Raw genomic sequence first — 12,956 nt, forward strand, 5'->3', positions numbered from 1 at the left:
TCTTGATTTTCCTTTCCCTCACCTAAAACCCAAGGAATGGGTGTGAAGCTTCCCTCACTATTTTGTTTTTTTTTTAAATAAAATTAATTTATTTTTTATGATTTATAATTTTTAAATTAAAAACAACCAAAAAAATAATTAAAAAGAAAATGCATTTCATTAGTTAAAATAAAAATTACAATAAACCTAAAATTTAAAAAAGTTTAAAATTCAAAAAAAAAAAAACACAAACAAAAATATCAAACAAACCAATAACAACCTACGAAAAATATTTTTCATAATTTTTTCCCTTTTCTTCATCACGAGCTCGAGAGCCGGTCCAGAGAGATGGTCGGTGTTTTCCATCAAGAACTTCATATCCTCCATTTCTTGTCTCTCCGCCCGTTCCTTCTTCCTTGCTTCTTCTTTTTCTTTGTCGAACGTCAAACATTCGGAGAAATTAAGATTTTATCGATCAAACGACGCTGCTATTTTCCTCATTTCGTCAAGGTCCATGTTGAAATCCGATGCACCCGAAGAAGTCCATTTTCCCTTCCTCTTTTCTTTGTCCCTACCCATCGGTCGCACAATTTCTTCTAGCTCGAGTTCGTTGTCATGATTTAAATCTAGACCGACCCGAGCATCGGAGGAAGTTGTGTAATCACTAGAACCCGTTTTCATTCGCTTTGATTGTTGGACTCCAAAAATAAAATTTTGCTCGTATTTTTTCCACCTAGGACATCGAACCAATAATTTCCAACAATCGTGCCACTTGAATGGTTTTCCAACTTCCTCAAGGTAAAATTGCAAAGCTTCTTGAAGTATTTGTTCGTCGCTTTGACCGCTTTTTCGTTGAGTTTTTAGGTTGTTGTACAACCCGTTTATTTTTGAAACCCCCTTTGCTATTTCTCGAAACTTCGAGTTTAGTTGGTGTTTCGTACGATAGTCTTCACCTTTTTCTAGCTCCTCCCGAAACCGTTCTAAAATGCGTAACCAAAAATGCTCTCCCGGTTGTGCATTTCCATGAATCGAATCCTCAGAAATGTCAGCCCAAGCTTTTACCAAAACTAGCTCTTCTTGTGGAAGCCATGCTGTCAGCTTTTGTCTTCCCGGTTGTGCAACACCCTCGCGCGCTTGTTTTTTTCCCTTTACGTCGTTGTGGGGGTGGTGTGGGTTGAGTTTCGGGAACCATCTCTTGTTCTTCCGAGTCATCCAACTCATCGATAAGTTAGAATTGTTGTTGGGTTTGGGTTTGGGGTTGGGTTTGGATTTGAGGTTGATTTGACGAATGTTGATCGGGAAAAACAACAAAGTTTGAAAACATTTGCGGAGTAACATTTGGAACTTGGATCAGGTAATATTGTCTAACATTTTGGTATTGAAAATGTAGTGAAGATTAAATGAGAGCATCGAGTTGCGGACGATAAACTCCTTGTGATGATGAATCGATAGCAAAAATATTTTGAGTAGGGGTGCTTGAACTCGAAACATGAGTTTTTTTTTCTTTCGATCGGAAGTCGGGGTTTTGATTGTCGAGATTCATTTTTTTTTTTTTTTGAAGAAAGTAGAGGTTGTAGAGGGTTTTTTTGAATGTTGATTGAAGATAAATAGTTATGAATATTTATAGATGTTTTAAAGGGTAAAAAAACAAAAAAAAATTGAGTTTTAATGCAAATAGTCGCTGGTAAAAAAAAAAATTTACTGTTAAAAAACGGATGCTTCAAAAAAAAAGAAATTCCACCAATCGACGAGGGAGAGAGAACGTGGCAAGGGGTTCACTCACCCGTTCCCACGCCACCCTTTCCCGCACCGTCGGGCGGGAAGCTTCACGCTGCCTTTTCCCGCTTCCATTCCGTCCGGCCTTAAACGGTTTTTACCTTATACACCCAATAACCCAACCTATGTGGCGCTGACCAGGCGAAATATTACTGAAGTGGAGCTGATGTAGACGCAACGTCAACGCGTCTTTGCATTGCTTAAAAAGAGTTTGCATTGATGGAGAAAGGAGGGTGCACAAATTCGAAGCCGTGACCTCCGGTTGTCAATAATAGAATACTTACCACAAAGACAACGCCGTTTTTGTTTATTTATTTGATGAGAAGTTGAATATGTCATCTACAAAACTGAATTAATAAAAGGGAAAAATGAAGTTTACGAAGTTCGAACACAAACATCCTCTCAAATAACCATCACTTATACAACTAGCCTAGTTAATACACTGATTGTTATGCTGAAAGTTTATATATATTAATCAAATTTCAGGAACCTTTTATTACTATTATAATAATAATAATAATAATAATAATAATAATAATTATTATTATTATTATACATGCTATATATATATATATATATATATATATATATATATATATATATATATATATATATATATATATATATATATATATATATAGAGAGAGAGAGTTCCTTTAAGAATGTACACTTTTGGCTTTTCAGATTTTCGCCGCCAAACTTTTCTGTTTTTAAACTTTTGACACTTTATTTTTGTTTCTTTGCATTGGCCACATAACTTTCTTGAATTGACATTTTGGTCCTGGAAATTTTGTCAACTTTGCCCCTCAACTTTAGCCATTTTGACACTTTTGGTCATTACAATCAAAATTTTCACATTTTTTAGGAACATTTTAATATTCAAAGTTTGGCCACAAAACTTTAAGAATTGACAACTTTTGTCCATTTTCTAAAAACTTGCTAATTCCAACCCCGTTAATTATTTAGCCATTTTGACACTTTTGGTCCTTACAGTCAAAACTTTTACATTTTGACACTTTTGGTCATTGCAATCAAAATTTTTATATTTTTTAGTAACCTTTTAATATTTAAAGTTTGGCCACAAAACTTTAAGGAATTGACAACTTTCGTCCATTTTCTAAAAACTTGCTAATTCCAACCCATTTAATTCTTTAGCCATTTTGACACTTTTGTTCCTTACAGTCAAAACTTTTACATTTTTTCATAAAAAACACAAAAAACGGCCCGGGGCGAAGCCCGGGTTTTTCAGCTAGTTCATTTTAAAAGTGTGCGTATACATATTTGTATGCTTTTCTATATATTTATACATTTTAAAAACGTATTTATATATATCTATAATGACGAACAATTATATTTTTAAATACGACTCTGTATCTTTAAAAAATGTATTCGTAACTTTAAAATCGTATTTAAACCTTTAAAAACATAATTATATATTTAAAATCATATTTATATATCCATACAAACGTGAACATGCAAGTAGAACCAGTAGTGCACGTTGGGCAATACAAAGACTCGGGCAAGTAAAATAAGTATAGGCGATACAAAGACTCGAACATGTAAAATAAGTATGAAACGTTCGGCGATACAAGACTCAAACAAGGAACAACCAAAAGAATTGCACTTAGGACAAGCCTCCTACCCATCTAAACTAGAAAATTTATTGTTACTATTTACATAAACTAATGGGAAATTGAGTAATCTAACCCTTATAAACGACTATTTTAACAAACATAACCAACATTTTTTTTAGGGTAAAATGACCACTTGTTCCGGGACATAGTATTCCGGAGTATGATGTATTGTTCCGGAGGTGTGCTCCGGAACACGATATTCCAGATTATTTATGATATTGTTCCAGAGGGGTTGCCAGTTGGTGGGGATGAGGTCCGGAATCTAACACCCCGTACCTTCCACTCTGGAAAAGTGTATTCTGGACTGACGTTCGGAACGACTGTACATTCTGGAGAGATATAATTAGGGTTTTTCTATGTTTTTCTTCCAAATATGCAATACATTTGTGTTTTTAATATATTTGTGTCTCGGATACTTTCGGAAAAACGTTTAGGAATGAGTATATATACAGGTTTTTTCCGTGTTCCGGTTGCTAGTGGAGGGCAATGGCAACGTATCGACGGATGTATGCAATATCTTGCTCCGGATTACACATGCTTTGGTGTAGATATAACCTGTGATATCAACTTCGTTGGGTTAGTTACGTTGGTTGCTTCCAAGTCCAGGTTACGTACAAATCAAATTCGTCTATCTTTTCAATGTCCTGGATAAAATATAGTTATGCAGATTCTTGATGATAGTGATGTTAGATATTTTCTTAGTTTTGTTACTACTATGCCTCCCAACTCAGTACAATTGTTTGTTGTTAATAATGTTATTCATAGTGGTACTAATCGTTGTATTCCGAACTTGATTTTTGTGTTCCGGACTTGTTTATCGGATTCCGAACACGTTCCGAAGTAACTAAAATTAGGGTTTTTTATTACGATGTATCATGTAGTATAGATGTATAAGTCTATGTAATCCTATAATTGCCTTAACAAGATTAAAGTTCACAGAAAACCCTATAATACATATATAATTGTGCAAACTAAACATTTTTTAATGTATAATCACAAATAAATGCATTTAATTAGAAACAAATTTGAAACTTACAAATAAAAATTGCATTTCTTCACTGCTAGCGGAAGACATTCTCAGTAGTAGAGTTGTCCGGAATGGGATGTCGAAGTTTAGTCCGAAACAAGGGATGTCGAACTGTAGTCCAAAACGGATTAAATGATATTTATAGGTGAAGCAGATTACCGGGTCGGATTTACTACCTGTTTACCCGAAATTCAAATCGGGTCCGGAACAACCCATTCCGGACCAAGTGGTTATTTTGCCAAAAAAAGGTTATTATTTTTAGAAACAGCAAAAAAAGTGGTTAGATTACTCAATTTCCCTAAACTAATATATATTTTATGGGAGCTGATATATCCACGGACTTTTTTTATACTTCCACTGATTTTTAAGGAAATTGACATTTATGCCTCTCCTTAAAGGTAAAACGCACACGCACATAGTGTTGCTTCTTTGGTAGTGCCATCTTCAGCCAGTATAAGGTTAAGTGATTCTTTGTGTCCGTTTCATTTGGCACCGGAGCTTAAACTCCTCACGGTAGTAACACAACCGGTGAACCCCTTTCAAGAAAAACACAAATGTAACACCCCAAAAATTCAAGCCAATTTAAAACTTTTTAAAACATTTAAAACCATTAAGTCATTACAATTTGTTTTTAAAATAGTTTAGACATCAGAGTATCCCCATAATCAATCATGAAAATATAAGGAGGTGCACGATCACGCCTTCGCCTTCCCGCGATCATCAGAAATACCTGAAATAAAATCAACAACTGTAAGCCCGAAGCTTAGTGAGTTACCCCAAAATACCAACGCCATACAAACATAACCATATCATATAACCAATACAGAACAACATGCATAATGAGTCATCAGCCTGACTGGACCGCCTCACAGGCCTTCAGTCTATCTGGATTGCTCTCCGAGCCTTCGGCACGTCTGGACCGCCACGCAGGGCCTACAGCCTATCCGGACCGCTCGCCGGGTATGTTGGCCTACAACACAAAGCAGGACCGCCTCAACCCAACCCCCAATCAAACAAACATGTGCACAAAATATCAAACGCTAGCACATATCATATAACAGTCAAACCGATCTAACAGATCACTAATCATTGCAACATCCCAATAACCGGGATACAGACCTAACCGGTCACTAACATAGCATTATCCTATAACCAGGACAATCATGTGCACATATATATCATATAACACTAGCATGTATATAACGGTCAAACCGATCTAACAGATCACAATCCATAACCAGGATATCGACCTAACAGGTCACTAACATAGCATCATCCTATATACCAGGATACCGACCCAACCGGGTCACTAAAGCATAGCATATCATCATCCTAACTACCAGGATGTAAATCAGTAAGCATAACATGCAATAATCCGAATACAATCCATAAAGGGTCGGCCTTGGTGCCTTAGACCCTGTCGATATAGTGAGGATAACTCACCTGGCACTGCTGAAGTCCCGTAGACACAATCCTACACTGTTGAAGTTCCGCAGACTCAACCCCAGCTGCTGGATGACAGATTCCCGAACTGTCAACACCAAAATAACACCCAATTAATAATTGGGTCCCAACACATAACCATAAATGCATCCTTGGATAATTACTACATTACCCCAAGGTTGGCTTTATTTAAGCCCAGGGCCCAACCCATAGGCCCAAAGTCAACTGGGAATCAAAGCCCAACATATGGCCCAATTTTCCAAATTGGGCCCAAGCCTATACATGGTCTTATTCTAAGGCCCAACATCATATAATCATTAAGGCCCAAACTATGGCCCATCTATGGCCCAATTTTCCAAATTAGGCCCAACTCCTCATATAGGCCTCACCTCAAAGCCCATTAATAATCCAATCATCAAGGCCCAATAGGAAGGCCCAACAATAAACCCAACTGAAATTAGGTTTTCACATAAAATGACGATTAGGGTTAAGTATTTCTCACTTAACCCATTAAGGACTTAATCCTCTAAGGACTTAATCCATTAAGTCCAATATTGCTTAGATTAATCTTTGCCAATGATTATTATTTAATATCTCAAGTTATTAAATAATTCTCGCGTCCCGGTTAATTTCCCCAAATTAGGGTTTATTGGCATTAGGGTTTTTCCAACCCAATACTAGTTCATTAGTCCATTGGTTGGGCTTTTAGGTCACATTGGGCCTTATTGGCCCATTAGGGTTTCCTTGATTCCACATTGTCCAAACATCCCCCAAACGAGTCAAACACAACAAGACAAGCACACTGCCACCCGACACGGCGGCCGGTGGCGGCAGCCACCACCCTGTGGTGGTGGTTTGGGTTCTTCTTTTCATTATTCCTCTTTTGTTACAATTACAATGCTAAACCCCAATTAACCAACACACACAAACACACTAATAAACACATACACACTCACTAATAGCACACACACACCCAACCACCTCGTGGTGGCCGGTGGTGGCACGTGGCGGCAGCCACCACCTCACGGTGGTGGTGGTGACTTCTTTCTAGATTCCGGCCAAGGTTTTCCCACCCACACAATACAACACACACACAATACACCCACCTAAGCATACAGAAATGACACACACACATCCACCTTCCATGGTGGTTGGTGGCGACGGAAACATAGCAGCAAGCGGCGGCCACCATGGCTGGAGGCCATGGTGGTTCCTTTCCTCAATCTCCGGCCAGCATCACACCCATATGACTTCACGCTACTGAAGCACGCAACCAAGCGTTGGTCTAAACTGAACCACGCACCCCACACAGCCACTTCGTGGCGGTAGGAGGTGGCTAGCAGCGGCCAGTAACGACAAAACTCCCCCCCTGGTCAAAGGCTGCTCGAACAATAGCAACAGCAGCCGAGGATCAGACCTGCTGGTGGTCCTCGGCGTCATCAGCAGCTCCCTCGGCAGTAATGGTGGGTGGTTTACGACCCCAACAGTGGGAGTGACGGCTCCGGTAAAGTGGTAGCACGGACGTCACGTTGGAATGGAATAAGGATAGGTGAAAGTCGAACAGCAAGACGAAACTCGATGATCTTTGTCGCCGGCAGCAATGGTATCGACGGTCTTTGGTGATCGGAACAGGGATAAGTCGATGGGAGAGGCGGCTAGACATAGAGGATGGCGGCTGAATGTTTTAGAGCATCTAGGGTTAGGGTTCGCTAGTTGCTACGCTATATACCGGCTCTCCTAAAAACTTAGAACCATAATGACCGAATTAGTCCCTCCCCCTCTACATTCTTTCAAAACTAATCCTTAATTTCCCTTTTTAACCCCTGCCTTAAAAACTCTTTACAAATTGAGTCCAAAATTTACCATTTAGCCCTTAGCTTCCATCATTCTTTTCAATATAAGTCCATCAGTTACAAATTAACCCCTCCTCTACAAATTGTTCTCAATTAAGACCCATAAATTACCATTTCTACCCTGGCTTCAAGAATCCTTCTCAGAATAAGCCCGATATTTACTCTTTTAACCCTCGGAATTCAAAAGTATCATCTGGCACCCCGAATCAACACTCCACTAATTGTTATCTGATTTTGGACTATAATCATATAATAATAATAATAAAAATCGCTTCTCGGGGTTCCGAGTTTATTATTAAATTATTATATTTTAAATGGGATGTTACAACTCTCCCCCACTTAAATTTGATTTCGTCCTCGAAATCGTTTCTTCTCATTCCTTACGCACCGAACACTTGAACTACAATCCTGAGCTTCACCCTAGCCTTTCCAAGGCAACCGTAACCAACCCTCACTGGGTTCCAAGACCTGAAAATAAACAAATCCCTTGCAATATGATCACATTTACTCGACCCGTAACCTGAAGTCTCGAGATGGTCTGGCTTCCTGACAGACCTCTCATACCAAATCATTATTGTTGAGCCCAGTCCGCTTGTCTCTCAGCTGACTATTCAACTTTTGATAACCTGGGGTTCCTACTAGAAGACAGAGTCACAGACCAAATTTCCCTTGCAGTACACTTATACATGACAGAAGCTCATCCGGAATACCGGATTCCCGCCCGGTTGCTGAACCAACGAGCGATCTTACAGTCGCCCCACGCGATTTCCGAAAGAAACTTCGACTGGCAATAACTGCCTTAACTATATCGCCACTCATGGCTCCATCGATCCCTCTGGTCCATCCGACCATGATAATCTGACAATCTGTCACCATCGAACCGAATACGAAAAGTGAACGCTACCAGAATACTGTAGTCTTACATCCTGTTCGGTCTCCAACGACCTATGGTTTCCTGATTCTGATTATGCTGTGGTCTACCCACAGTCTTGCGAGCTGGCCCGCCCTCGCCTAATCGTCTGCAAGAATTCGTGAATGCTACGGGTCCTCCCGCAGTCTCACAACACTTCCCTTACTATCTGACCGCTTGTGAATGCTACGACTACCACCGTAGTCTTACAACACTTCCCGTATTATCTGATCGCTTGATCTAACGGATTACATACAGAATCTCTAGCCTGACTGGACCGCCCCTCCGGGCCTTCAGCCTATCTGGACCATTCTCAGAACCTTCAGCATGTCTGGACCACCTCTCCGGGCTTTCAGCCTGTCTGGACCGTTCTCTGAGCCTTCGGCCTGACTAGTACGCCCCACTGGCCTTCAGTCTATCCGGACCACTCTAAGTCTGTTGTGCACAAACCTGGGCCCATCCTGGTGCCCTCTCCCATATAGCCAGTTATCCCCTACTTGGGGTTTCGAACTCCTGATCCAAATCCGTGGACTATAATCTCGGCCTAACTCTAGACCTCATGTTGATCGCCCGCTCTTTCGGGAACTCGTGGTCTGATCCCTGATCCGCGTATCTACCACCTACGCTAAATAACCTGCACACCAGTGCTGAAAGTACTGCCAAGTCCTGGCAGCTAACACAACCCTCAATCTATCAATCCAAAAACCCTCATAGCCGAGCACACACTCGACCGAACCCCCGAACTGAGCTAAATTCATGACTAGAACCCCAAACTGATTCTCCAAATTCTGCTATCAAGCAACGAGAAGACACGATACACATGTTGGGGAGTTTTACCGAACTCCCAAATCACACAACCCTCAAACCAAACAGCCACTAGGGTTGTCTTCCTTCCAGAAAACGATGCGAGACCTACCCCAGTTTCAAAACCGATCCTGCTTCTGCGTTCCGGAACGATTCTCCCACACTTAGATTCAACTAAGTCTTCACAATACATGAAAAATTGAGAGTTTCCAATCCTTCTTACTTTCCAACGATCGATCTGATGACAACTAGACCTTTCTAACTAGTACTCCTTTACTAGCCAAGCCCAAATGATCACACGCTTCTAATAACGAGATGAACACTTTCTGAATCCCAGGGAAACCAACAGTCCCTAATGCTCAAATGATCCCACACCCAAATCTTGAAGTCCAAAGATAGATGCTCCAACTAATGTCTCAACAACGAGCTACTTCCCTCGGCGCTTTCCTCCGCCAATCAATAACGGTTACTAAAACCTCTGAATCCTGACAATGCTGAGTAACCATCCTGTGGGACCCTGTTCGCAGACCTCCCATATCATACCCTTCTTCCCAAGGTGCTCCAACAAATCTCCCGCTCTCGGCTCTAGAAATCATATCATTCAGGGCCTCGCACCCTGACTCACTCACCAGCTCTATCATCCACAACTGAACTGCAGTAGTTGAAACAACCTCTGCCCTAAACCAGGCTATAACTACTCCCAAGACATAGTCTACAATCCCAAAAGTGCAATAGATCGTATAATCAATCCTTATCGCCCGATACAAGAGATCCAAGGCGAACCGGACCTCATAACACACTTATGCCACCTCGACCCACCTGTGCTCACCGGCGCTGAAATAATGTTGTCTATCCCTGCAACCATCTAACCCCGAGCTGGAAAACAACCTGATACTGGGATCACAAGCCATCTCACTCCTTTGAGCTCGAAAAATGAGGGGCACAGTTCTTGCCCTACAAAACGACAATCCAATCCATCAATTAACCATTCCACTTCCAGCTGCAAAACCCCAGCTGAACATAGTCACCACTCCTTTCCGGAGTCCCCGCGAGTCTCATTCCGGCCTCGAGCAAACCCCCAAGCCTAAAATATAGAACTCATATACTAACCTCTCCCGCTCAACCCGCAGAAATATAACGAGTACAGATCATCCTTCTGATCCCAGATAACTGCAACCCTCTGCTTATCAGAACACGTCCCAGTAACAAGTTCCCACCAGTCCTTCGCCCCGAACCTTAGCAGGTTCAGAGCGTGCCTGACCTTCTGGTCAGTAGGACATGAACATGTGAAGCAACATCCCTCCATATCATATGGCCACCTCATGGCTATAACCGGGTCCTAAACCCTACCAAAGGTCGGGGCTTTGCGCTATCGAAGTCCCGATACTGGAAAGCCCGACTGGCTCTTCCCCCTGCCGACGTTACAGCTGTTGAAGCTGTTGCGGCAGCCGTCTCAACAATGGCTGCATAGCGCTCGTTGAAATACTCAACCATGGCGGTCTTAATAGACCCACACATTTCCGGTAACTGTCCCCAGACAAACTCGATCACCTCCTCACGGATGATCTCATTGACACGGTCCTTTGACAATGCTGGCCTATCCTGGCTGGCACCTCCCGATCCTAACCTGGATCCGGTCTCTAGACGTCTCGTAACCACCATTCTGGTAAGACACCAGGAAGATCTCTGATAACCCATATAATGACAAAGAGCCAATTCCCAACCAAAACCTAGGGGTTGTGACTTCCTTGCTACGTGTATGCGTCCTGTGCTTTCAGTAGTACGGGCCCATACTACCTTCCACACCTACCCATATTTGTCTCAAGTATCACCACAACACCCTAACAATATACATAAACATAGCGAGAACTCAATCCTCACTCCTAGAGGAAAGCTAACTGTCTCATAACTGACCTGCCGGTCCCACACAACTCACCCATCCATGAAACTTCCACCAACCCTGCAGCACTAGTATACGCTAGCCATACATAACGCTGGACCCTATAGAATTTCGAATATCCAATCCTACCCTAAGCTCCCAATCAATAATAACAGAACATAAGGCCAAATCAACCATTCTTGGGCTATAAGATCTTAGTTATGTACAACCGTGATGCATACACTAAACAACTACAGCAATGATGTCAATCTCATATAAGGAAACCCTAGGCTAGCAGGCATCATGTAATCAGGCAATTCTATCATGCAATTCATGAAGATCCCTAGCCTAGTACTAGCATGCTGTTCTAACATATAACATAATCAAATCACTGTATGGTATTTTGGGGTCTACTTACTGGCTCTGGCTGATCGTACACCCTGCATCCTCATTTACTTATTTTGAAAACCATTTAAAAAAAAACCATTTTAAAATCCTTTCCTTGATTTGAGATTGGATTCACACGAGTGTTCCTCCAATTCACTCAAACCAAGGCTCTGATACCAACTTGTAACACCCCAAAAATTCAAGCCAATTTAAAACTTTTTAAAACATTTAAAACCATTAAGTCATTACAATTTGTTTTCAAAATAGTTTAGACATCAGAGTATCCCCATAATCAATCATGAAAATATAAGGAGGTGCACGATCACGCCTTTGCTTTCCCGCGATCATCAGAAATACCTGAAATAAAATCAACAACTGTAAGCCCGAAGCTTAGTGAGTTACCCCAAAATACCAACGCCATACAAACATAACCATATCATATAACCAATACAGAACAGCATGCATAATGAGTCATCAGCCTGACCGGACCGCCTCGCAGGCCTTCAGTCTATCTGGACTGCTCTCCGAGGCTTCGGCACGTCTGGACCGCCACACAGGGCCTACAGCCTATCCGGACCGCTCGCCGGGTATGTTGGCCTACAACACAAAGCAGGACCGCCTCAACCCAACCCCCAATCAAACAAACATGTGCACAAAATATCAAACGCTAGCACATATCATATAACAGTCAAACCGATCTAACAGATCACTAATCATTGCAACATCCCAATAACCGGGATACAGACCTAACCGGTCACTAACATAGCATTATCCTATAACCAGGACAATCATGTGCACATAGATATCATATAACACTAGCATGTATATAACGGTCAAACCGATCTAACAGATCACAATCCATAACCAGGATATCGACCTAACAGGTCACTAACATAGCATCATCCTATATACCAGGATACCGACCCAACCGGGTCACTAAAGCATAGCATATCACCATCCTAACTACCAGGATGTAAATCAGTAAGCATAACATGCAATAATCCGAATACAATCCATAAAGGGCCGGCCTTGGTGCCTTAGACCCTGTCGATATAGTGAGGATAACTCACCTGGCACTGCTGAAGTCCCGTAGACACAATCCTACACTGTTGAAGTTCCGCAGACTCAACCCCAGCTGCTGGATGACAGATTCCCGAACTGTCAACACCAAAATAACACCCAATTAATAATTGGGTCCCAACACATAACCATAAATGCATCCTTGGATAATTACTACATTACCCCAAGGTTGGCTTTATTCAAG

The 12,956-nt window shown here is 41.5% G+C and overlaps 1 protein-coding gene across 1 annotated transcript; it reads right to left on the bottom strand.

Moving 5' to 3' along the window:
- Nucleotides 1-447: 447 nt before the first annotated feature.
- LOC145163838 (glutathione S-transferase T2-like) lies at nucleotides 448-1,200 on the bottom strand. Its single transcript, XM_079082588.1, has one exon. It carries the CDS (start codon nucleotides 1,198-1,200, stop codon nucleotides 448-450), a length of 753 nt encoding a protein of 250 aa, XP_078938714.1.
- Nucleotides 1,201-12,956: the final 11,756 nt, after the last annotated feature.

Source organism: Lactuca virosa, chromosome 3, assembly GCF_052849685.1.
Source record: "Lactuca virosa cultivar CGN04683 chromosome 3, Lactuca_virosa_CGN04683_v6, whole genome shotgun sequence".
Lineage (NCBI taxonomy): Eukaryota > Viridiplantae > Streptophyta > Magnoliopsida > Asterales > Asteraceae > Lactuca > Lactuca virosa.